Source organism: Malaya genurostris, chromosome 3, assembly GCF_030247185.1.
Source record: "Malaya genurostris strain Urasoe2022 chromosome 3, Malgen_1.1, whole genome shotgun sequence".
NCBI classification, from domain to species: domain Eukaryota; kingdom Metazoa; phylum Arthropoda; class Insecta; order Diptera; family Culicidae; genus Malaya; species Malaya genurostris.
Window position 1 is genome coordinate 295735067 of NC_080572.1, and position 25166 is coordinate 295760232.

At 37.3% G+C, this 25166-nt stretch overlaps 6 protein-coding genes across 8 annotated transcripts; 2 read left to right on the top strand and 4 right to left on the bottom strand.

Annotated features, from left to right (window-relative positions):
* The first annotated feature begins 2488 nt into the window (after positions 1–2488).
* On the top strand, positions 2489–3560 carry LOC131437623 (uncharacterized). Its single transcript, XM_058607095.1, has one exon. It carries the CDS (start codon positions 2552–2554, stop codon positions 3476–3478), a length of 927 nt encoding a protein of 308 aa, XP_058463078.1. The 5' UTR covers positions 2489–2551; the 3' UTR covers positions 3479–3560.
* LOC131437621 (snurportin-1) lies at positions 3534–5039 on the bottom strand. The gene has a single exon (XM_058607094.1). It carries the CDS (start codon positions 4921–4923, stop codon positions 3829–3831), a length of 1095 nt encoding a protein of 364 aa, XP_058463077.1. The 5' UTR covers positions 4924–5039; the 3' UTR covers positions 3534–3828.
* A 6011-nt stretch (positions 5040–11050) lies between these two features.
* On the top strand, positions 11051–13555 carry LOC131435102 (uncharacterized). Of its 2 annotated transcripts, XM_058602634.1 has the most exons (4): positions 11051–11214; positions 11270–11915; positions 11980–13234; positions 13298–13555. In XM_058602634.1, exons 2-4 carry the CDS (start codon positions 11272–11274, stop codon positions 13301–13303), a joined length of 1905 nt encoding a protein of 634 aa, XP_058458617.1. In that variant the 5' UTR covers positions 11051–11214; positions 11270–11271; the 3' UTR covers positions 13304–13555. The 2 variants fall into 2 exon arrangements, with proteins under 2 accessions (XP_058458617.1, XP_058458615.1); XM_058602632.1 differs by having other exon boundaries at positions 11980–13555.
* Positions 13471–14624, bottom strand: LOC131435104 (uncharacterized). Its single transcript, XM_058602637.1, has 3 exons — positions 14513–14624; positions 14072–14459; positions 13471–14010 (listed from the first exon to the last, which is right to left on the bottom strand). The coding sequence occupies exons 1-3, from the start codon at positions 14608–14610 to the stop codon at positions 13588–13590; spliced, it is 909 nt and encodes a 302-aa protein (XP_058458620.1). The 5' UTR covers positions 14611–14624; the 3' UTR covers positions 13471–13587.
* An 80-nt stretch (positions 14625–14704) lies between these two features.
* LOC131435103 (isocitrate dehydrogenase [NADP] cytoplasmic) lies at positions 14705–24716 on the bottom strand. 2 transcript variants are annotated; one of them, XM_058602636.1, is made up of 2 exons: positions 24586–24716; positions 14705–16101 (listed from the first exon to the last, which is right to left on the bottom strand). In XM_058602636.1, exon 2 carries the CDS (start codon positions 16088–16090, stop codon positions 14861–14863), a length of 1230 nt encoding a protein of 409 aa, XP_058458619.1. In that variant the 5' UTR covers positions 16091–16101; positions 24586–24716; the 3' UTR covers positions 14705–14860. The 2 variants fall into 2 exon arrangements, with proteins under 2 accessions (XP_058458619.1, XP_058458618.1); XM_058602635.1 differs by lacking the exon at positions 24586–24716 and adding an exon at positions 23313–23471.
* LOC131435105 (coiled-coil-helix-coiled-coil-helix domain-containing protein 7) lies at positions 24113–24710 on the bottom strand. Its single transcript, XM_058602638.1, has 2 exons — positions 24586–24710; positions 24113–24492 (listed from the first exon to the last, which is right to left on the bottom strand). The coding sequence occupies exon 2, from the start codon at positions 24463–24465 to the stop codon at positions 24208–24210; it is 258 nt and encodes an 85-aa protein (XP_058458621.1). The 5' UTR covers positions 24466–24492; positions 24586–24710; the 3' UTR covers positions 24113–24207.
* Positions 24717–25166: the final 450 nt, after the last annotated feature.

Below are 25166 nucleotides of genomic sequence, written 5' to 3' on the forward strand. Positions count from 1 at the left end.
TGATGGCGTGGTTTCAGTTACTGGATCCAAAGCTATTGATCTGCAAAAACCATTGCAAGATACCTTAGATAAATTGTCCGTTTGGGCTGTTCATCTTGGTATCGAATTCTCTGCGGAGAAAACAGAGCTGGTCGTCTTTTCAAAAAAGCATGATCCCGCGCAACTTCAGCTTCATATGATGGGAAGAATAATCGAACAGGTTTTGACTTTCAAATACCTCGGGGTGTGGTTTGATTCCAAATGCACGTGGGGAGGACACATTAGGTATCTGATAACGAAATGCCAACAAAGAGTAAATTTTCTTCGAACAATAACAGGGTCTTGGTGGGGTGCTCATCCGCAAGATCTAATAAAATTGTATCAGACAACGATACTTTCAGTGATGGAATATGGATGCGTTTGTTTTCGTTCCGCTGCAAATTCTCATATTATCAAACTTGAGCGAATTCAGTACCGTTGTTTGCGAATTGCTTTAGGCTGCATGCATTCGACACATACAATGAGTCTTGAAGTTCTGGCGGGAGTTCTTCCATTAAAAGATCGATTTTGGGAGCTTTCATCACGCCTGCTAATAAGATGTGATGTGCTGAATCCCATGGTAATTAATAATTTCGAACGACTAGTCGAGCTTCGATCTCAAACAAAATTCATGACAGTATATTTTAACCATATGTCACAGGAAATCAACCCTTCAAGATATATTCCTATCCGTGTCAGCCTCCTAAATGTATCTGACTCAACTTTATTTTTCGACACATCCATGCAGCGCGAAGTGCGTGGAATCCCGGGCCACCTACGCTCTATGGAAATCCCAAAAATATTTTCAAGTAAGTTCAGGCATATTAACTCTGAGAAAATGTTTTACACGGACGGATCGCGAATGGAAGAAGCGACAGGGTTTGGTATGTTCAACAATAATGTTTCGGCCTCATTCAAGCTTCAAGAACCTGCATCTGTTTATATAGCAGAGTTAGCAGCAGTTCATTATAGCTTGAATGTAATCGTCACATTATCTCCAAACCATTATTTCCTCTTCACAGATAGTCTGAGTGCAATTGAAGCCATTCGCTCAAACGCTGCTGGCAAAAATGAACCGTTTTTCTTGGGTAAAATAAAACAGTGTCTGAACGACATATTGAATAATAATTATCTAATCACAATAGTTTGGGTTCCGGCTCATTGCTCCATTCCAGGCAATGAAAGAGCCGATATTTTAGCCAAACGTGGTGCTATTGAGGGTGAAATTTATGAGAGACCGATTGCTTTCAACGAATTCTATAGCGCGTCTCGCCAAAGAACACTTGCCAGCTGGCAAGCTTCTTGGGATAAAGATGATCTGGGTCGGTGGATGCACTCAATTATTCCTAAAATATCGACAAAGGCATGGTTCAGGGGACTGGATGTGAGTAGAGATTTCATTCGTGTGATGTCCAGACTCATGTCCAATCACTACACGTTAGATGCACATCTCCTTCGAATTGGACTTTCCGAGACTAATCATTGTGCTTGCGGCGAAGGTTACCGCGATATTGACCATGTTGTTCGGACATGCGTGGAGTTTCGTGATGTCAGATCTCAACTAATAAATTCCTTGCGTACCCAAGGTAGACTATCCAATGTCCCAGTTCGCGACATTCTTGCTTGTCGTGACCTTCCATACATGAAACTTTTTTATCATTTCATTAAATCCATTGGAGTTCCAATTTAAATTTTATTTTATGTTAGACTGTTTTCTCTTCCATGAGTTCAACCAATAGCCAACTATAGGATATTGAATATAAGTGGTGAACTGATACAAACAATCCTGAAATAGTTATAAGATCATGTACAAAATAAATGTATTTTATTTAATGTAATTTAAAATAGCAACTCGCTTGATAAAAACAGTGTTTAGATTAACTAATGAGTACCAACATACTAATAGGATATTCGAAATGTATTAGGTTTAAACTACTATGTATTGTGGATGCCACGGCGAAGAAAAACTTATGTATATTGCCTATGAAATAAACGTATTTATGAAAAAAAAAAAATAGGGTAACAAACTTTATCAATTTGATCGGATTTTATCGATGTTAAGTAACCCATGTTGCATCAATTTGAAGCTAATCACATTAAATTACCTATAGCGGAAGGGGTTTCCAACGATATTGTAACATTTGGTGGATATTTTTACAATGTGGGCTAAATACCTCTGTTACCCTACTTTGTTCATTTGACTAAATCAAAACTTTGGTTCAAATCAAACAGATAAAATTGTTGATTTTTGAAAGAAAAAATTTGTTCAAAACAATCGTATTCTAGCTAGAAACCACCATAAATCAAATTTTAAAATCAACTAACTTTTTTGTTATTTTAAACATGCTCTATTTACCTTTACAAAATTCAAAATCATGTTCAAATTTTCATAAAAATATCTGACAACCCTGGTCTCTAATTTAATGATAACGCATATAAGACGTTTCATATTATGCTCTATGCGCAGAAATTGAAGGCAATGTTTTGTTTTGGTTTTTGAATACAATAGCATAATTGAAAAGCGACTAGAAAAATGTTGAGGATATCGAATCAACTAACCAGTATACTCATTTTTCGGACCTTTACGAGCAGTGTACAGTTGCAGAGTGTTAAAAAACAAGGAAAGATACTCAAAAAACTAGTTTATGGATCGGAGAAGAACAGACGGAAATGGTACGAAAGTAAAGACATGCCTTCGCCTGCGATTGCTTCAATTAAAGGTCAAGGAAAACAATCAAACCGACGTTTATCGGTTCTGAACACACTTTTCATGGAGCAAATCACTGATCTGATGGCTTCAGGCGAATTTTCTCAAGAGATCGTTGGTCTTGGAATTCAAATATCGCGTGTTAAAGTTTCTAGCGATTATCACTTTATCAACATTTTTTGGTATGTTCGGGACAGCGGGAACGACGCAGAAATCGAAAAAATACTCAAGCGTATTTCCGGAGGCTTACAGCATGAACTTGCACAGCTGAGATTGATTGGAAATGTGCCACGGTTGAATTTTGTGAAAGATAAGGAATATGGAATCACGGCCAGTATAGACAGTGTACTGCGGAATGCCGACTACGGGGAAGATTTTGTTCCGAAAGATCGAACTTTGCTACTTAAAAATGAAGTCAAATTACATCTCGATCTTCCACCGAAAGTTCGCCAAGAAATTAGCAGGCTGGAAGAAGAACCTGATTTTTCTGCCAATGATCAAGATTCGCTACCTCCAATGCGACAAGATGTTTTGGGATTGGACCATTTTGCAATCATGTCGAAAATAAAACGATCCATCAACAGAAACAAACTGGCTTGGAAGCAATATGCACTCGATACCAATTCATCGTTATCTACAATAAGTGAAGAAAATCAGCGCATAGGAGTAGCAGTTGAGCAGATTGATGATATGCGGCAGCGGAACACCAGGGAAGAAGTGAATCCCAAATTGTTTGATAAGTTTCCTTTGTAGAATAAATTTATAGATAATATAATAAAAACACATTAAGAATTCATTTTCAATAAAGTGAGAAATGGGCAATTGTCAAGTTTAATGTACATTGATTCAATATTTCTACATGTCAATAATGTTTATAAAACATTTTTTCATTTGGTTAAAGATCCTGATATGAACATTTTTTACATGAATTCTCATAAATTCAAGGACCTGTGAAGTTAGAGCAGTGGAACATCCGGTTGCTCTATTAACCAATTTTAAAATTTGTCGTTTTATACCGATGTTTAAGGTATAACAGGCAGACATTTTGCACTGAGTAATCCAATCAAGGTAAAAACTAAACATATTTTCGAAGATGCTGGTTGTTAACCTTCCATTTCAAGTCGTCGCATTTCATCCATTTCTTTCTGATGCCAATCAAAGTCATCGTCCGTTACTATAGTGTCCATTTCTTCCCACGTCGGCATATCTCCGGTACGGGAATATTCGTCAGTATCTCCATCCATTTGGTCCGTCTTGTTCTGTGAATTAATACGACGAGATCGCTTTCGCGCCAGTTTGGCATCAAATTCATCCACCCAGGCTCGGTAACCCAACTTGGTGTAGTCAGCCGGTATCTGGTGCAAATACCGGTGATTCATTGTTTCACCCCAACTGCCAGCAAGTAAGTCCGGTATCATAAAAGGAAACAACCACGTGACAAGCGGTGTCCTGCCGTATATATAGTTAGATTCTTTGTGGTAGAAAAGTAGTCCATCTAATCGAGTGGTTTTCTCGGAAAACATTGGGAAGCGAGACAAGCAATCTGCTATCTCATTTGGCTTACAAAAATCATACACTGGCAGGATTTCTAATCTCCATCCCAATTCCTTGGATTTGCATATTTTGTTTGGAACTTCATCCTCATCTAATTTCGAACGCAACCAAAGAAACCGGAACTGACATTCGCACTGCACCAGATCCATTTCGTTGTAAACTAACAGGTCAATGGCATAGAAAATACGATCCTTAGTCAGGAAGCAATCCAACACCGTTACCCGCTGTTTGTTTCCCAGTGCGGTGGCAAATCTCGTCATGGATCGTCCACTTTTATCATAGGCTACAGCAAGGCCTCGTCGAATTACCAGTAAACAACGGGTTCCTACTGGACAAGGCAACATATACCAACTTTCCAAATCATCTGGTCGTTCGTACATCCATTCTGAGAGCTGAATTTTATTGCGGTAAAGTTCGCTAAACCAAACTCGCGGTCGATGGCGGTTTGATTTACTGTCCGTATCGGTGGACTCTTTTTCTATAAGTTCAAGTAAGCCACAACGAGAGCTATCGATTTCATTTTGGCGGAGGCGTTTTTGTTCCTCTAGCAGTGTCCGGCGACGTTCCGATTGATGGTGCTCTTTACGGGAGTTATTCTTGTACAGATCGCTGAACCGAGAAGTACTGTCATCGGAATCGGTCATTGTTTGTGGGTACAAAGCAACTGAAGCACAGATCGCTTTGAAAACACTTAATTTTATATTTCACTTGCCGGGCCAGATTCACAGTAATTTAGATGAAGATTTTATTTATTTTCCGCTTGAAGACGTTTAGCAAGTGATGCCAGAATTAATTTCGGATTCAAAAATTCACACACTCTCACAGAAAAGTAGACATATTTGAGTAGAAAAGAATAGTAATACAGCCGAAATTCGCTCTATGGAACCTCGATTTTCACAAATTTAGTGTAATCTTTTCTTGATTGGTGACGCATCGACGCTGAAATGAAATGCAGAGGCGCTGTTTGTTAAGAGATGATTTCAGCAAGAGCTGTCAAATCGGTAGGACAATTTTAAATTAGTTAATGGGCCGTATGAATAAAATGTAGTAAAGTCTGTTGTTTGTAGTATCTTCACAAAAACAAAGTCCACAGAGTATAACGCGGTTTGGTATGAATAAAAAACAAGTTCGAACATGTAGTTAATGCTACTTCTGTATTTAAGCATTTACTGCATACCGTATCGACTCAGAGCCGGAAAAGCAGGCATAAGCATGCACAAAGCAAAAAACGTACTTACATCTGTAAAAATGCCACTTATTTAATTTCTGTACTTCACTTTATCAGCAAACAGACGAGTAGCAACCTCTAGAGCTACCTACCGAAAACTTGTAGTAAATACTACAGTTTTTAGCATGTTTTGACAGGAACGTGATCCACACGTAGCATTTACTACCGAAATTCAAGCATGCTACGTTTTATTCATACGGCCCAATGTTTTTAACTTATTTTGATACAAACGAACGGTTCATTTGGAATATCACAGCAGAAGTGTAAGAAAAAGTTTTTGCTCTGAGATGGAAATGTCGATCTTAATTCATTGCACCAAACTAACGTTTATACAGAATGGAACATTTTACTTGGTTCAATACTCACTTACGAATGTTTAATTTACAAAAAGTCACGCTAGTAACGCTACTCAACATTCAAATCTTCAAAAAGTAATGCGTGTAACGCCTATAATTTACTAAAGAATAACGCACTTCATAACACCTATAAATTACGAAAGAGTAACGCATGCTACAATTAGCAACCCGTGTGAGCGTGTATGGCGTCAGGTCAGTTTTGCGTTTTGTTTTCTTGTCAGTTTCATCTGTTTTCTTCATGTAGGCACATTTTTCTGATTGAAAAAAACTGACGAACCTAATGATTAACTGAGAAATTGTCAATTAATCGGATGAGACTGAGCTAGAGAGCTTCAGTAAAAAAAACCGGATGTTTGGTCAGATGAACTCTTGAGTCACTTCAGTTAATTGTTCAGTCATGACGTCACACACGAAAAACTGTTCGAAAAACTGAACGTGTATGGGCCACTCAACGTTTATGATTGACACTTTTACTCTCAAAATGTAAAGCTCATTTACGAAAAAGTAACGCATACGATTTACCAAAAGAAACACATGTATGGTTCGTAATGCCTACACTGAGCTAAATTTTCTTTTTTACATTATATGATATTCTAATGATTTTGCACTATTAGCATTTCCAATAATAGTTACAAGATGTGTTCAACATCATGTCAAATATATGAGATAATCTTATGAAACATAAAACTCTTCTTAACGTTATTTTTACAGGATTTCCATATAACGAATGAAATTTCCAGTCTGAGTCAAATTGATTGGCGCGTCTTATAACCATTACTAGATATCCGCACAACATACATTGGAACAATTTATGAAACGCATATTATATTCACTTCGATTTTATTTAGATAGATTCATATATACCATAAACCATATGACTAGTTTTATAAAATTTATATATATATATATATATATATATATATATATATATATATATATATATATATATATATATATATATATATATATATATATATATATATATATATATATATATATATATACATATATATATATATAACTTTCAATGGAGCTCACACGAATAGCAGATAATCGCCAACTACTACTTTTCTTTGAGGATTCAAGCTTTACTAGTATTCCGTTCGGTAAGGGAGCACCTCATGATATTTGCGAGAGAAGTGAGATCCCGAGACTGAAAATAAAAATGAATCTTACTAGACAGATAGAGTAATGAAATGTACCGGATATATATTTCATGGTCCGTTAACGCATATCCTTGAACGAAGTTGGATGAGCTGTCTTGTCAGCGATTTAAAATTACATTGAGATGCGGAACTTCCTGAAAAAATTGTCTGGAGCAGTTGATGAATATCGGAGATACAACTATTTCTTCAGCTTCAAGCAGTACGATTCCCGACTTCCATCGGATTTCCATATAAATTATATGGGATATTTTTATAACTTTCATTATGATAACGTCCATTTAGATTTGACGTACACATTAAATAAAGATTATAAGTTTCCATATAATTTCTATGAATTATATTCTGCATATGATTCATATGACAAATCTAATGAATATAAATAAGATTTTCATTTCAGTGTATAACTCACAAAAGTAACACATATATCGCTTATGGTTTACAAAAAGTAACGCATGTAACTCCAATAACATACAAAAGAGTAACGCATGTATTACTTCGTACCATCTATTATTGCAAAAAAAAGAAAGCATGTAACGCTCTGTAACAAGTAACGTAATAAACCCTTATGATGATCCAAAAAGTAACGTGCTACGCGTTACATGCATAACGCTTCGTAACACCTACAACTCACGAAAAGTAGGGCATGTAGCCGTTCATAACGCCTATAACTTACAAAAAGTAACGTTTATGATTTACAAAAAAGTAACACATGTAATGCCTCATTATACCTTAACCTTAAGAAAGTAACGCATTTAGCGACAATAACTTTCAAAAAAAGTAACGCATGTAACGCTTCGTACCATCTATATATTACAAAAAAGTAACGCATGTAACGCTTCGCAATGTCTATAACTCACAAAAAGTAACGCATGGAATGGTTATGGTTTAAAATACACTTTGAAAAAAACCTATAAAGTAACGCTTTTGAGGATTTGTACCAGCTATAGTTCAGAAAAAGTAACGCATGTAACACTTACAGTTTACAAAAATGCCTCGTAAAAAATACCGCGTATAGCTTACAAAAAACGCATGTAACGCCTCATAACACCTTTACCTCAAAAACGCAACGTAACACATAATTTACAAAAAAGTAACGCATTTAACGATTCGTAACACCTATAATATACACACTTGGAACATTTCGCAAAATTCGGTAATTTTTTACCGAATTTTCAACAGCTGAACGTTCGGTAATCAGTTCGGTAATTAAATTGATTACCGATCGTTCGGTTATTGCTGAATTTTTAAACAATTACCGTAAACTGTAAACCAAATGGATCTAACGAATGGTTTGGTAATTTTTTGTGTTTGTTTACTTTTGGGTAAAATTCTGAATTTGAATAGATCTTCGGATTTCATAAAACAACATACATTTTAAACTTACAATAAGATTTTTCGGATTTGGATATTTTTTTAGAAACAAGTGAAGAAAGTTCGAGCCAGTCGTGACTACGGTGCACTATACATTCACGAACAAATATTAAAAATGTCTAGAAAAAATGTAATTTCATTTCCCGGTTGAACGGAATTATGAGCGCCTTTCGAATCATTACAAAACCCGTCAAGTCCACCAGAAATAACTCTCGAACGAAATATATTGGCAGCAAGTGGACATAGTGTTATGAGATTATTTTCTGCCCATAAAAAACAAAAAGTTTTGAGTAGTTCTATGTTTTAAGAACTTGTGCACTTGTATCTCATTCCATTCGACGAACCCTTCAAGATATTTATTAATTTGGTCAATAGAAAGACACTTACTGAAAATTTTAATAACTGTTCGACAGTTAGTTTCACGACAATCAGTATTTACAAAAGTTCGGTTTTTGGGAGATTATTTTACCATACTGACGGTATGGTGTTTACCGTACTCGGCGACTATTCAGATTTACCGTATGAATTGTATATCTATTTACAGAATTCTGTAATGAAAACTTGCGTAAAACTGATCGTCCGGTAAAAATTTGCATAATTGTTGTAAAATGAAGTTCACGTACCGAAATATCGATAATTTCTACTGATTACCGAAAGTTTTCGTCAAAAAAATTATAGTACAACGGAATCATATCTTAGTGGTTACGAAAAAGTAACGCACTCCACAGTTCGTATATATAGGGGAATGTTATGACATGGTTTTTAAAAAGTTTGTTTTCATATGAGTTTAAGCGAATTTAAGTTGTGACTACCAGTGATGTCCGAGCTCAGCACACGAGCTCTCACCTGCAGTGTGTGCCTATTAAGCTCGTGTGCTGTGCTTTTCAAACCAGACTCATGAGCGTTTGCTATTTGTGTAGTCCACCTACTGAAAAGAGACAATACAAGAGCGGGCACTGTGTGCTTAAAAATTATATCATATTATTAAATAAAGAAAAAAAACGACACTCAAGTCAGCACATGAGCTAGCACATGAGCCAGCTCACGAGCCAGCAGCTCCCCATTCCAGCTCATGAGCCAGCAGATGAACCAGCATCGCGAGCTGGTTCTTCGAAGCATACGACTCTCGATTTAGTAGCAACACAGCACACGAGCGTGTGCTTCAGACTTCGTATGCGTGTTTTTGAAAAGGTACAGCACACGGACTGTATGAGAACGGGCTCGTGTGCTGGTCGATCACTGGTGACTACTTATTTTTTCTAATAGTGTTTTGATCATACTTTCAAACTTTTTTGAAATTGTTTCCACATATTTCCACATTTTCGAGATATTGATATTTGAATATGTAGTATTTTGTAATTAAATTGTTCAAAAACTTACTTGTTTGTAATTTAAAAAATATGCAACCAATGCAAAAAATATGTATTTTGATGATTGAAATATAGTTGTAGAAAAACTTAATTTTTGGGGTCACTAATGAACAATGCATCATATATAGACTCCAATGCATTTTAAAAATTACTATTTTCTGCTCGGTAGAGATCGACGGGTGGACCACTTAGCACAGACTAACAGACATGACAGTATGAGTAAATTCTAATTAAAATAATTTTTCGTGATGCACTAGTTCCACCTATATTGTACTGCGCGAACTATTTACTATCTGTACACCCCTTGTGTTATGTAAAAGTTTTTTCACTAGTTGGTTTCCCCTCGTTTGTCAACACCGATCAGCTGCTTGCAGGGATGCCTGATTTCATCAAAACATTTGAAAATGAATCGTCACAATAAATTATTGGATTATGTTGATAATATATTCAACTATTTCGCGATGATGGAAGGTAACCATTTATTTGACTCAACGTTGTTCATCTAGACTGTTTTTTATTGTGTTGGTACTTTTCACCCGAAATTAAGTGGCGGCAGACCAAAAGCAAGTAAATATTGTAACAAAACGGGTTCGATTTTGGAGGATGAGAAGTAGGTACAATTATGTGTATAGTTTTGGCAATATGTATTAAATCTGTATCCTGCATGAAATTCGCATGGACGTATACAAATCAATACATTAAATTATCTGTAACGTATGAATGGCAACTCTGTTGGTAAATGAAAAAATAAACACAGTCTAGATGACAGACAGGATGTTTTTGATAGGGTAATGTGGCGCCATCATGACACATGTGAGTACTGTCCCAAATAAATGAATATTCGAAATGACCGTTAAAATGATTGAAGAATCTAATTTGAGTGTCTTGTCTGTTAGTCTGTGCACTTACTCCGCATATTGGGTAGCTAGAGACTCTTTTTCAGGGTAGCTCTACTTTTTCTTAATATGAGTAAGATCTTACTCGTTTCAAAGTATTTTTTTATAAGCGTGCAGGACTAACAAATGTCATATTTCAAGACCAGTTTTACAAAATGTCGTAAATATAATCAAAAATAAAGTGTTCCAATTAATTTTACAAGCAAGACGTTACCTATGATAAATCATCATACAGTTCCAAACGATTAGATGTTCAGAGAGGTTTATCGACAACAATAAACTCAATAATTTCAAAGGGCTGCTAAAATGTTTTATAAATTTTTATGACGTGTTTGAAATAAATGACATCTTTGTACCACAGATCAAATTTTCAATTGCAGTTACGACGTTGCGAGAAAAATCTCTAGTGTTTGTAGTGAGCATCTTACGCGTTCTCCATTTGCTGGTTCCGAACAGAAATTTTATTCTATAAGTTGTTTAATTGATATATCTGAAAAGAAAAGAACGGCAGATTCCAGTAATCAGTGATTTTTATTCCAAAACAATAGGTGAGTGTAATCTTATTTTCTATAGGAAAATCTAATCGTTTGTGTTTGGGCACAGTGATGGCGGATGAACAAAAACCTGGACCGTCGCAAGCGTCTGCTTCTGAAAAGAACCCAACTGGGCAGCAACCGAATCAACCGCAAGGAAAAGGACGAAAGCGAAAGCTTTCGACAAGGCAAGGCGTTGCGAACAAACGAGAGCCAACCGAGGAAACACTGGACGCTGAAAGACTGCGATGTATGGTGGAACCGGTTTTAGAAACTTTACGTTCAATGGAGACGCGTAATGAGGGCGACACAATGAATGCTCTGATTGAAACTCTTCAACCGTCGCAGGTCGAAATCGAAATGGCACTGAACAAGGTCAAGATGGATCTCAGCAATGTACTGCCCTTTCCGAACAACAACTTCATGATTTACGATTTCGGGTCGATTAGATCAGGGTTGGCTTTCCGGGACTCGGATCTTGACTTCTACGTCCATTACGAAAAGAATAACGAGAATAAGATGGACCAGAAAAAGCTGATACACGTAATCGGCGGTCGAATGTCGAGGGATCCAAATTTTTACAATTTGACAAAGATCCTAGGGGCCAAAGTGCCTCTCCTGCGGGCCATTCATGGGCCAACGAATTTAACTTGCGACATTAATTTTTGTAACGCTCGTGGCTGTTACAATAGTAAATTTATTTATGCTGTGACTAGGTATGTACATTACGTGACCATTTGTGTTGACAATTCGGTTAACGTGGAACAATTTATTTTACAGATTTGACCACCGGATTCATAAACTGGCAGTGATTGTTAAGTTCTGGGCGAAATGCGCCTTCTTGCTGACCAATCACCGTCAGATGAACACCTACTGCATCATAATGATGTTGATTTTCTATCTGCAGACGAAAAAACTACCGCTTCTGCCCTCGGTTCAGGATTTACAAATGGGGATCCCAAGAGTTAACTATGGTCCGTGGAATTTGGGCTATCCGCGGGACATTAATTTTATGTCGATGAACAAAGAATCCGTACGATCATTGCTAATCAACTTCTTTAAATATTATGCCAACTTTGAGTACGAGAAAAACCTAATTTCTCCATATGTTGGCCGATTGTGCACGGTTCTTGAGATGAAGCAATCGAAGGTTCGCGAACTGCAGCCCTACTACCGGGCCGTTGAGCACCAGGACTATCCACCGTTCAACTTTGGCACAATGATATCGATTCAGGACCCGTTTGAGTTGAATCTCAACATCGGCGGAGTGTGCAATTCGGCAGCGCATTTCGAACAGTTCAAGTTGAGTTTCAAAACCGCATACGAAGTTTGCAGCTCAATGAATAGCGAACCTTTCAATAAACTGTTGGAAGGTCTTTTCACGAATGTTAAACGCTATCAGAAACCAGGCAGAGCGGTCTCAACTGTCGGCAATAATGGTACTGTGAAAAAAGAAAACGGTCAAATTGATAATTGGAAAATTTGTCGTTTGCTTCCGATCGAGTACGAACTGTTCATCGTGCGTCAGATTCTGCTAGCGAAACTTACCGATAAAGATGGTGTCATAACTGAGCGACAAATAAAGGACATGTGGGCTGAGTGCACACTAGACTTCATAGAAGACATTCTGCAGAAAATTTACCTTTGCAAGCTCGAACCCTTACCCGAAGCTTTCCCAATCACCGTACCATCCAGTATCGAGAAAAAGGACATCCGCACTTTTCAGTTGACCTGCGAACGGCAAGTCATCTTCAAACGTCCACGACTGCAATTTTCCAACGAAGAAGAACTGAATAACGAAATCGCCGTCAGCAAGGCCCGGTGGCAACTGAACAAACCGCTCGCCTTTTCGACCCGGTTAGACATGTTCAAGACGCAGGATGCTATCGAGTTTCACATCACGGAAGAACAGCGCAAAAACGGAGCAATTCGAGTTTTCGTCGAAACCTGTTTTCTGACCCAGGTCAGAAAGTGCATCGGAGGCTACTTCAAGCTGATGCTGGCAAAGACAGAAGAGAAAAGCAGGACACAAGCGGTAAATTCGGCAGCTGGAAAGTAATAGAATTTTATGGTAATATTAGCATACGTTTCCTCCTAGGTCTAGGTTCAAAATCATTGCTTGATCGGATCTATTTTTGTTTTACAAATATGATTTTCCGATAATTCGGAAATCCTGTTTTCTTTTCTACGGGACTCAGGATCCGAGGTTTATCCTACAACTTAACCTCTCATAATAATTATAATTATTGATGAAAACAAAATTCTGTCTGATTCATTTATCGTGCCGACTAAATTTTGAACAAAGAAGTTGAGAAAGATCATGTCCTCAATTTAATAAACAGTGCAACTCATGAGATTTCTTTGACAATAATTAGATGATATCCGAAATCAGGACGGAGTCAAGGTGCCCAACTTTTGCATTAATGCCGAACTGAGTGAAATGAATGCAAAAGCACCCTCTTCGGGCAGGGGATAGTGGCTCAGTAAACCTCCCTTCTCGTTGAATCCAAACTCGTCGATCCGCATTAGTGGCTTATTATCTGCCACCTTCCTCGCAGCATCCATCAACGGTTCCAGCGGGTGGATGGGTAATGTCCTGAACGGTCCGACCATTTGGTGCTGAAGAAGATAACCAACCAGCGCCAGGGCATAATCGTTCCGGATTCCTTTGGCACGGATACAGCAGTTATGGTCGATTTGAGATAACGCTTCTATCCATCGACAGGCGACGCGTAATTTCGGATATGCATTCATCGATTGAAGATAAGTTCGTGCCAGATAGAGGAAAAATTCAAACTGACGATCGAGAAACTATAAAATAAAAACCACGATCGTTAAACCAGAGTTACAAAAACCAATCAGAGTTCAGTACAGTTCCGCGTGCGTCTTTTCCTCCACTACACTGCTTGGCGTGACTCTGGCACTTTCGAAGTGGCGGTATCTTTAGTTTTTTCCACAGTTCTGACATCAGCGCAAGGTGTTCCTTCCATTCAGTTGTGGTCACATGCCAAGCAGGTGGATCAAATTTTGGCTTCTTAATTGAGGAAATTTCCGGAAGTTTATTCGGCGGTTGTTGACCAAACGGCATTTGAATGTAACCAGTGAACGAACAGATACACAACATAACCAGAAACCGGTTACGTTTATCTCGGAGGGTTTTTACATTTAAATATGGTTCCGATAGTTTTGTGAGCCATTTATTTGCTAGCTCCTGATGTGCCGGGTTTCGAATGGCCGGTATTAATTCTTGCAGCAATGCGCTGAAAATAAATAGCTCGGAAATGTACTATTCTGCTTAACGTTTCAAACAAACCAGTAATAGGCAAATTCCGTGTCCAAAGTATAATCCGAAGGTTCCAAAGTTTGAGGTTTACTCTTTGCGGAAGAACTAGCAGGCTTCGGAGCTGCCATGCTGTCAAACTGTTTGAATGATGGAAACAAAGCATGACTTGCTTTGTTTTACGAAATTTCGGATGAAAAAAATTAGATTCTAAAACAAAACATGTTCCGATTCTACAAAAGGTGAGTTTATTTTCCAACAAATATGTAAAATTGTTCATCATAATATTCTCTGAGAGTTTCAGCCGACCCGCTTATTCTATTTATATAGTACTGCTTAATACCTATCCCGAAGCGGATTCGCTGCGTTTTGGAAACTAGCTTAAGCCAAAGCAGCTTTCAGATTATCACCTAACTTGTTCATGAACTCGAACGTCTCCAGGTAATCGGCCCGGGTAACATTGGCCATACCCTTAATGCAAATGGCCAAATCTTTGGTCATGAAGCCAGCCTCGATCGTGTCGATGCAGACCTTCTCCAATGTTTCGGCAAATTTCTTCAATTCAGCGTTGTTATCTAGCTTGGCACGGTGCAACAGACCCCGTGTCCAGGCGAAGATCGATGCGATCGGGTTGGTCGAGGTTTCCTTGCCCTGCTGGTAGAAACGGAAATGACGTGTTACGGTACCGTGGGCGGCTTCAGCTTCTACGGTTTTTCCATCCGGGCATACCAACACCGACGTCATCAAACCCAATGATCCGAAACCCTGTGCCACGGTGTCCGATTGGACATCACCGTCGTAGTTTTTGCAAGCCCACACAAATCCACCTTCCGCTTTCATGCAGTACGCCACCATGTCATCGATGAGGCGATGTTCGTACCAAATTCCTGCAGCTTCGAACTGCTTCTTGTAGTCCTTGTCGTAAATATCCTGGAAAATGTCTTTGAAGCGTCCGTCGTACTTCTTCAAAATAGTGTTTTTCGTGCTTAAATATAGTGGAAATTTGCGATCTAGGGCAACCTTGAAGGACGAATGTGCAAAATCGATGATTGAGTCATCCAAGTTGTACATGGCCATGGCAACACCTGGTCCCTTATACTGGTGCACAACGTAGCTTATCGGTTCTCCCCCTGCGGTGGGAGTGAACTTGATTTCCAAACTACCAGCACCGGGGACAACGAAGTCCGTAGCCTTGTACTGATCACCGTGAGCATGACGACCGATGACAATCGGTTTCTCCCAACCGGGCACCAGTCTAGGTACATTCTTGCAAATGATAGCCTCCCGGAACACCGTACCACCGAGAATATTTCGAATCGTTCCGTTCGGAGATCGCCACATCTGCTTGAGATTGAACTCCTTAACACGGGCCTCGTCCGGAGTGATGGTGGCACACTTGATACCGACGTTGTACTTCTTGACGGCTTCGGCACAATCGATCGTCACCTGGTCGTTGGTTTTGTCCCGGTTCTCGATGCCCAGATCGTACGTGTGCAGTTCAATGTCCAAGAATGGCATAATCAGCTTCTCCTTGATCGAGTCCCAGATGATGCGGGTCATCTCATCGCCGAGGATGTCCACCACCGGTCCGGCCTTGATTTTAGGTGCCATGGTTGATGATGCTGTTGAAAAATAGAGAAACATTGATATCAAAAGTTTGTCCATTTGAGCAGCACTTTCAGAGTACAGATTCTTTCTTCAGGTTGTATTTAACATGCTTTTTCAGACGTAGTATTTTGAAGTGGGAAAATTTCGTAAAATCGGACGATTGGTATTTGATTGGAATCCGCACATTTCGAATATGAACCAATATTAATAATAGTAATAATAACCTGTGAACCATCCCTTCTGACGTTGTCTTCGGTCAGGACACAAAGTAGCCGCGGAAATTGCTGGTCTTCTACGAAAGTCAGTTGGGCACTGCTAGATTCTGACAATGTGGCCACAATAAAATTGGACTGTTCACATCAATATTTGAACGATTATTGAGAATAACATTTCAATTATTACTAAATTGTTATTGTGTATGACACATTAAACTCATGATTTAAGGCTGCAAGTTAACGACATATGAGTTCATCTTGCAAAAAAAAAACGTGGAAAATAACATTTAAACTATCTGATCCAACATAAAATCGCAGCAATTTACAAAATCGATTGTTGAAGTGTGATTCTACTTTGTGAAGATTGTTCAACTATTGAAAGAAGGGTTGGTAATGAACTTGAACAAGATAACCACTTAGAGGACACAAAGTGAATGATAACGCTTCTTAACTAAATCCGAAGATGATCTGTGGTAAAAAAAAAGTACGGGTGTGTAATGTCAGAGACATAACTGGATGTCGTGAATACGAATAAAACTGACACGATTTCTTTACACTTTTGAATTCGAATTGATAGTTGAGCAATTGTGTGAAGATATGTGCCTGACTACCTCAAAATCGTGGTGAAATAATTAAATTGCTGCCTTTAATACAAGTCGAGATATTCACGATTAAGTTCTGCCCATTCTTCCATATAGCTAATTTTGAAAAGGCACCCCATAGTAAAGTAAGTCGTATTCACGACAAAAGTATTAAAGTTGAGGCTAGTGGGTAATATCAGAGACATGACCGGATTGACGTGAATACGTGAATAACATTGGCTTGCTAAAACTCAAACTGTGCCCTTTTAAATCACGATACTAACTCCGACGAACAACAAATACAAATTAAAATTGGGCCAAATAAAAGCCATATACTAATGATAACAAACAACGAAATTATAGGAAATAATAGAAATTGTTCTTAATAAGGACGCATGCGATATCCAAAATAGCAAACATTTAAACTAGAGTTGCACAAATAAGTGGAAATTTTTAACGAATAATATCATTCTTTGTATCTAGAACCTGTAATCGTGACTATAGCATTAATATAATTTCATTGATGTTTGAATTAAAGCATATTTATTGTCATCGCAATCGGTCGTGTCGTGTCTCAAGTCTCTTTTTATGCAAATTTTCAAAATTTTGCGGTTTTCCAGGCGAATTTTCAAAATTATGCAATTTTTCTATGCGAGTTTTTATGCAGTTAACATCCATCAGTACCTCATAGACTAAAATTCGAAGAATGTAAAGCAGTTTTCAATTTTCGTCTAATAGGATAATGCAGCTATTGGGGAAATTTTTAGGAATCTCGTTTGTAAATTCATAAACACAGTACCCAACTAACCAAAAGTTCGGATAAAAGGGACTGATTTGGCTTAAGCAGCTCTCAAAGTTAATCAATAGCATTCTAAGCAGCCCATTTTTTAAGTAATTATCCACACTTGAAAGTTCGCGCGACGCTGCGGAACGAACTTCTAAGCTGCTTCTAGAATACATTATTCAGCTTCTATGCAGCGAAAAAGTTCACACGGAACTTGTTCTGTACTTTCAAGTTGCTAAAAGTACCACGTGCACTCTTAAGCAGCGAGAAAGTTCACGCGGAACTTGTTCTGTACTTCGAACTGTCAAAAATTGCCACGTGTTTTCTTAAGCAGCTAGAAAGTTCACGCGGAACTTGATCTGTACTTTCAAGTTCTCAAAAGTTCCGCGTGTACTTTTAAGCAGCAAGAAAGTGGACTTTTTAAGTAATTGTGGAACTTCTGGTTGCTTGGGTATTTTTTTTAAGTACCAGAGATGACTCTGAGTGCATGAACCGAGTTTATTCATGAAGAAATTCTTCTGTTTTCGCGAGGCATATTTCGAAACGACATCCACATAACTTTGAGTAAGTTGTAAACGTTACGAACCGTTATATGCGTCATTTTTTTGTAAGTTATACGCGTTACGAAGCGTTACATACGTTACTATTTTTTGTAAGTTATAGGCGTTACGAAGTGCTATATGCTTTACTTTGTTGTAAGTTATAGGCGTTACGAAGCGTTACTTTTTTGTAAGCTATAGTCGTTACGAAGCGTTACTTTTTTGTAAGTCATAGGTGTTACGAAACGTTATACGCGTTACTTTTATGTAAGTTATAGGCTTTATGAAGCGTTACATTTGTTAATTTTTTGTAAATTATAGGCGTTACATGCGTTACTTTTCAAGTTTGAGGTGTTACTATTTTATACTATGAACGCTACATTTTATACTACTATTGTATACTATGAACGTTACATACATTACTTTTTGTGAGTTATAGACGTTACGAAAAAAGGCGTTACATGCGATACATTACGTTAAAAGGCGTTACATGCGATACATTTTCGTAAATTAAAAGCATTACATGCGTCATTTTTTTGTAAGTTACAGGCGTTACAAACCATTACATGCGTTACTTTTTACGTTACAGGTATTACGAAGTGTTACATGCGTAACTTTTTTGAAAGTTATAGGTTTTACGAAGCGTTACATGCGATACATTTTCGTAAGTTGTAGGCGTTACATTTTGAAGGTAAAGGTGCTATGAGACGTTACATGGCTTACACTTGAGTAAAATTTAAGCGTTGAATGCGTTTTGTAAGTTACTTTCTTGTAAATTGGAAGTGTTACATTCGTTACTTTTTTGTATGTTATGAATATTACGAAGCGTTACATGGGCTACTTTTTCGACAGTTATAGACGTCAGAGCTTAAAATTGTCACGCATTCTTAATGAAAGAATCCAATCCAACAGCCTCATATTCGTTTTTTCACTACACTAAGGTCTCTTTTTACACGGTTTTTTTTCGCACGGTATTTTTATACACGGCTTTTTTTACGCGGATTCCGGAATTAACACGGTTTTTATTTACACGGTTTTCGCAATTAACACGGTTTCTGATGAGAGTTTAAAAAGAACTGTCATTTGTTTTTTTGAGAAAAATTTTGAAAAAGGGAACAGGTTGTCTGTAAAAAAAAACGATTATGAGAGTTAATTTAAAGTTTGAAAGTTAACTAAAATCATTCATTCAACAATTCACGGGAGTATTGACTGTCGTTCCATAAAATGATTAATCAGTCTTCAGATCTTGAACCCTTGTCGTAAGTTACACGACAACGTCTCCTCCGCTCAGTTGTGGTGTATGATGTCAGCATCGTCATTGATATCATCGAGAATTTCGGAGCGTTGAAGAACTAGTCAAATTTACTTCAACTCTTCATCATATCGAGCAGTACAGTATTTCATACCCATTTGAATGATATAGCTCTAGTAGTATTTTAATTACCGCGATGAAATGAGTTGCTTCAGCATGACACATAGTTAACGCTCGTATCCGTACTGTATTTTACAGTATTGTACTGTATTTTCGACTCAAATACTGTGTACTGTTTTTTACCCTCAAATCTACTGTATTTTCATTCGTACTGTATTTTTACACTGAAATGTACTGTATTTTACACACTCAAATTTAATACAGAATTTTAAATCTTCAACGCATCGAATTTCGATCTGTGGCAGTACAAGAGCAGTAACAACACGTAGCGAATGTGAATGAGAACACAACAACCACACACACAAATTTTTTCATTAATAATTCTTGTTCAGAGCGTGTCACAATAATCAAGCGAAACTTTGATGATTAAAAAAAAAAAGAAAAATTTCTCAACCAAAAATAAAATATACTCTAAATCAAAATTATTATCAAAAGCATCCGCTTCTCAAAAAATGTAATTACTTTCGCACATTTTTCAGTTTTTGACGAATTTTAAAATTTTTTATTGAGTTTATGAATTTGCGTTGAACGATTTGTTTAGTCTTCTTAAGACGTAGAGCCGTATTGAGTAAGTTTTACATGATATGCGAATACAACTGTGTGATGAAAACCGCGAAAAAGCTACCGCAGAGACTGTACTCGAACCCGAAAATAGTTCCTATTCTCCTAAATCGTTTTTCCAATTAAGCTATCCTGCATGTGAAACATACAAAAAACGGACTAATTGAGGGCTAAAACACCTTGTGGAGGGATTGTTATTGAGAAATGACTACAAATGAACGCCGTAGGGCCCGAGCACAGCTGAACATGTTCGGTTCTTATGTTCAGTTAGGCTGTTTGTATGTGTGTCTCACATGCAGGATAGTTTAATAGGCAAAACGATTTACCCGTATTTGGCTTGCTACGGGTTCGAGTCCCATTTCTGCGGTGGCTTTTTCGCGGTTTTCATTACATAGTTGTATTCGTATGTCATTTTTTCAATCTGTTTTCCTCGTAAGATGCTGATCAAATTTATTTGCTTTTGTTTTTTATTATTATTTAGAAAAAAGCGTACTGTAAAATGTACTGTTTTTCGTTAAAAAAAATATACGAGCGTTACACATAGTAATTGATTTATATTTATCTCTATGAATTCTTCCCCTTTAATTCTGTCTCTGCGTGCATAGATCTTCATCCAATACACATGTCTTTTCCTCAGTTTAGTTGAAAATGACTGTTAAGATCGTTAGTGTTTACTACACATCGCACCTTCGGAATTGAAAAGAACTGATTCTCAAGCTTGATTTGTAGTGAAAGTGTTTATTGGTGGTATTACGAGTACTTTAGTCGAACGATCTAATTCGAAAGTATTATCGTTTTTTTGAAAACTGAATGCATTATACAGAAGGCATGAGCCATTTAGATTAATTTGCTTGTCGTACAACGCGTTTTCTAAGTGTTCTAATTTTAATTTATCATCCAATGTGTTTTATCAAGTATGACTGGACCCTTCTCGTAACCTCTGGCTGTTTTTTAGATTTCCGTTTTTATTGTGAAACAACAGTTACATTTTCACAGTTATGTGCACCTTGTATAAATTTGGGAGTTAAAAAATAAGCTTTTATCCCCTTCAAATCAAAAATCAAATCTACGGTTTTTGGAATTATTACGTCAAATTTTCCACGCGGTTTTTTTTTTGCACGGTTTCCGCAATTAACACGGTTTTCTTTTACACGGATTTTTTTAACACGGTACGTAATCCCCGTGTAAAAAGAGACCTTAGTGTATATCAATCGTAAATGACCACATCAAAAAAACAAAAAACAAAGAGAGACGAAGCAAATTTGCAAACGAAGCTGAGAGTTAAATTTATTTCATGCTGAATGCATGATTCTTCATCTGAAACTAAATTCTAAACCAGAAATTATATTCAGGAACTGAGTTCTTGCTACTGGAACAGGGACAGAGCTCTAGACTAGAGCTGAATCAACCGAAATGAGGTACTTATGATGCACTTGCTTTACTTTCTACTCAGTCAACTGCACTGGCTAAAACGAACGAAACAAAATTTATATCTTTTTTACCCTACCGTCGTCGAAGAGTTGAGAAAGGCAAATACCCGTCATACGTCGTCGTCTTTGATTCTCGTTGAAACCAAACATTTCAGAAAACTTCATTTTCAAATTATTTAGGGTTATGTCAGGCAACTAATATTTTTCAGTTTTTAAAAACAAATTTCTTTAAAAAAAGTTTGTTTTACCATGGGTGTGTTTTAACCACAAAAAACTGTATGAGATTTAATAAATGTGTTCGAAAACAAGATTCGCAAGACCGAATAGATCATTGGAAGACCGCAAAACCGTAGTCTTCCACTCGGAACCATCGAGTCAACTTCCGCATCTTATCATTTATTATTGAAAACGAAGAAAAACGTTTATTACATCCAGAAACAATTGCTAAAAGTTAGTTATGTGGAATAATATTGTTGCACGCTCGATGGACGAAATTTGCAAAATGACGTCCAGGTCATTATAGTAAAAATAGACGTAGTCCTACGTCAAAACCATTTGACTTGTGCTCAGCCGTAAAATTGCAACATCATGCAAATTGCAAAATAAATGCGCAAATATGAAATAATTGTGTTTCAATGTAAAGCGCACTTCTTTTTTTCTCTTATTTAAACCAAAACAAATAAGCTGACTGAGCTATTGAAGGTTTTGAGTCATAGCCGGAACATTTTTTTATTCCATGTATCCAAATATCTATACACTGCTTTTCAATGCAAACAATACTGTATGCACACATAGCATCTAAGTAGTAAAAAAACAAACGTTACATTGCAGTTTAGAACGGTAAAAATTTCGGACCAAAAATCTTCCAAAGATCGATCAGTTTGCATTTCGTATAACAAGGGTGTGTGAACTTAAAGTAACATAATGCAATCATTGCCTACTTGATGGAAAATAATTCAAGTCCCAACCGAAATGCATAAAACCGTTGAAGCAGAAAAGAAGATTTCTCGATTAAAGCCTCTATCGAGTTGTACCCGGTTTCCGTTGTCCCTGACCCTGTGCCATCGGCTCGAACAATTTAATCAATTTTTAGTGGTTTTTTTGTTTCCTGACCTCTACCGAACTTCAGCGTTAGTTGCACACTACAAATTCTTCCTTAAGTCCAAGCTCTAACCACTACATTATCTTTTCATCACCACAAAACGAAGACGCATTTCGGTGGCACGGTGCGATTTTTTTTATCAATTCCCGTTTCATCAGCCAAAGCTTATCTGCGGTGGTCGGATGGCATGACAAATCAAAAACCTCTTTGAGAATAGTAAGGTTTCCTTTCCATGCACACTTGTTGGACATCGGAACACGTAGTGATTCTGTGCTCATCATTCATTACGGGCATTTTTTTCGGTTATCAATGACGCGATTATATAACAACTATTTCGGTTATCATCTGAACTAAATTTTTGCATTTCGTGCTACTATGCTGATTGCCTATAAGGTAACCGTTTCCTTGAGCCGGTGACGCCCATCACTGATGGATTATAATTTGCTCCACTACCCCCTTAATTGATGTCTCAATTCTACATGCATACTGAAAACAGTTCACCATCAATGCTTTAGAAAGCTCCGATACAAGGCCCACTGGGTGACACGTATGCACTATTATGTTCACTTGGGCTCTCTTACCTGTTTCTTTCTTCCGTATTAATGGGAATCGAATGTAATATTTCCTAAGATAGGAAGTGCCGATTAATATCCCTGGGGTTTACGTAGGAAACCTTAACGAACACAACTGCACTCGTCTGGATCTGAGCAATGACTAAATTGGTAAGTTCTTCTTGTATTACATTGTCGTATCCAGACCGGTTTTCAATTCAACTTTGTTGATTGGTGTTGGTAAACGATGTACTTGTTGGGTCATCAACACAAATACTAGCTAAAACAATTTAAATTTTTATGCTTTTATGATCAAAGTAATGCTGATCAAAGATGCTAGGTTCAAATCGCAGAACACAAAATACGAAATTAATAACATTACGGTTGTGTTCATATTGGAGATAGAAATACGGTCATCGTACCCCAAGATTAACTAATCGTGAAAGTATTAGTAGCATTAGAGGGGCTCAACTACAACAAGAGCTTATTATTGAGTTTCAATTCTGAAAACGTCTAGCAAAATGTGCTAATTTGCGAGTTAATGAAAACTCTTTAAAAGTACAAACTTTGGAACAACCGATAATACCTAAATGATTTTTTAGTGGAAACGACAGCCACATATCATTACACACTTTTTGAGCCTCTCTATTACAAATAAGGTGCCAAGCATAATACCCCTGATGGGTATGCATCACACATAGCAAAATAACCTTTAAGGCTTCAGAGCCGTTTCCTTAAAAAAAACGATAACGCTAAATTAAATCTACGACCGACTGGCTGCAGAGGACAATTTCGCAAAGCTTTAGATGAATTTAAATTTCCAATAGCAATAATAATCACAAATGTAAATGATTTATTGCACCACAACACTAATGCAATATCGTTTTGTATCTCAACACATTACAGCTAATCTATGCAACTATCGTTAGTTACTACTGGGCTTAGTCTTCATGTACTCTGCCTTGATCCGGGCTCGGTCTTCTACATCGGGCAGATAGGGTTGTTTTCCTTGTGCTCGCCGATCTCTTCGAACTTTGTACCAAAAATCTTTACAACTTTTATAGTTGGAGAAATACAGCTCGCACATACTGCTTTCGTAGTTGTTTTTATTGAGACATTTGTTAACCAAATCCTGTTCCAACAGGCAGGGATTATTTTTCTCCGCATCGGGATTCTTTGGCATTTTGAGGTGTCAAAACACCTAATCTATCTGATTGTACATCATTCATTACATAATAAATTAACTTATATATCTAATATCATATCGGTTGATCAGATAGATCAATCAACTTAACTTACTTACCAAAAGATTATTCGATTAAAGATAGAAAAGTTTGGAAACGTTCAAATTCAACCGATTTCTTTTTGTTTCAGGCAAAGAACCGGCTCAAAACGAATACAACACTATCGCACAGTATTTTATAGCCAGAGATGCCAGGGTGTATTTCGTAGAATTTGCGCATGCAAAATGCTCTCATATAAGTACTCAATATTGTTGGTCAAGCCAGTAAACATAAGACAATTTCATTTCTGTCAATTTTCCGGATATATATAAAAACTGTAGAAATCAGAAAAATAGTTGAGGAAGTTAGCAGACAAAAAATATCTTATAGTTAAGAATTTATCGCAAAATTTGCTAATAAGTTTGCAAATCTTACACCCCTGTCTTAAGCAAAACAGAAATTGAAGAACTGTCAATATGTAGCAGAGATGCCAGGTCTGCTGAAGTGAATGTAAATGTTTTTTTTAATATACTTTATGTTTCGTCTTCGACTCGTCAGTACGTAACAGTTTTGTTGAACTGTTATCCCGAATAAAAAATATTGTAGAAATACAATACGATTTGTTGTTACAACACCTGCCACAATTTTGCTTTGACCATTG

Excerpts from the sequence above, each read along its gene's own strand:
- LOC131435104 (XM_058602637.1), bottom strand. The coding sequence starts at position 14,610 with ATGGCAGCTCCGAAGCCTGCTAGTTCTTCCGCAAAGAGTAAACCTCAA. Across the intron at positions 14,460-14,512 it reads ACGGAATTTGCCTATTACTG|CGCATTGCTGCAAGAATTAA; the intron begins GTTTGTTTGAAA and ends ATTTATTTTCAG. Across the intron at positions 14,011-14,071 it reads GAAAAGACGCACGCGGAACT|TTTCTCGATCGTCAGTTTGA; the intron begins GTACTGAACTCT and ends TTTATTTTATAG.
- LOC131435105 (XM_058602638.1), bottom strand. The coding sequence starts at position 24,465 with ATGCCAAAGAATCCCGATGCGGAGAAAAATAATCCCTGCCTGTTGGAA.
- LOC131437621 (XM_058607094.1), bottom strand. The coding sequence starts at position 4,923 with ATGACCGATTCCGATGACAGTACTTCTCGGTTCAGCGATCTGTACAAG.
- LOC131437623 (XM_058607095.1), top strand. The coding sequence starts at position 2,552 with ATGTTGAGGATATCGAATCAACTAACCAGTATACTCATTTTTCGGACC.
- LOC131435103 (XM_058602636.1), bottom strand. The coding sequence starts at position 16,090 with ATGGCACCTAAAATCAAGGCCGGACCGGTGGTGGACATCCTCGGCGAT.
- LOC131435102 (XM_058602632.1), top strand. The coding sequence starts at position 11,272 with ATGGCGGATGAACAAAAACCTGGACCGTCGCAAGCGTCTGCTTCTGAA. Across the intron at positions 11,916-11,979 it reads TTTATTTATGCTGTGACTAG|ATTTGACCACCGGATTCATA; the intron begins GTATGTACATTA and ends TTTATTTTACAG.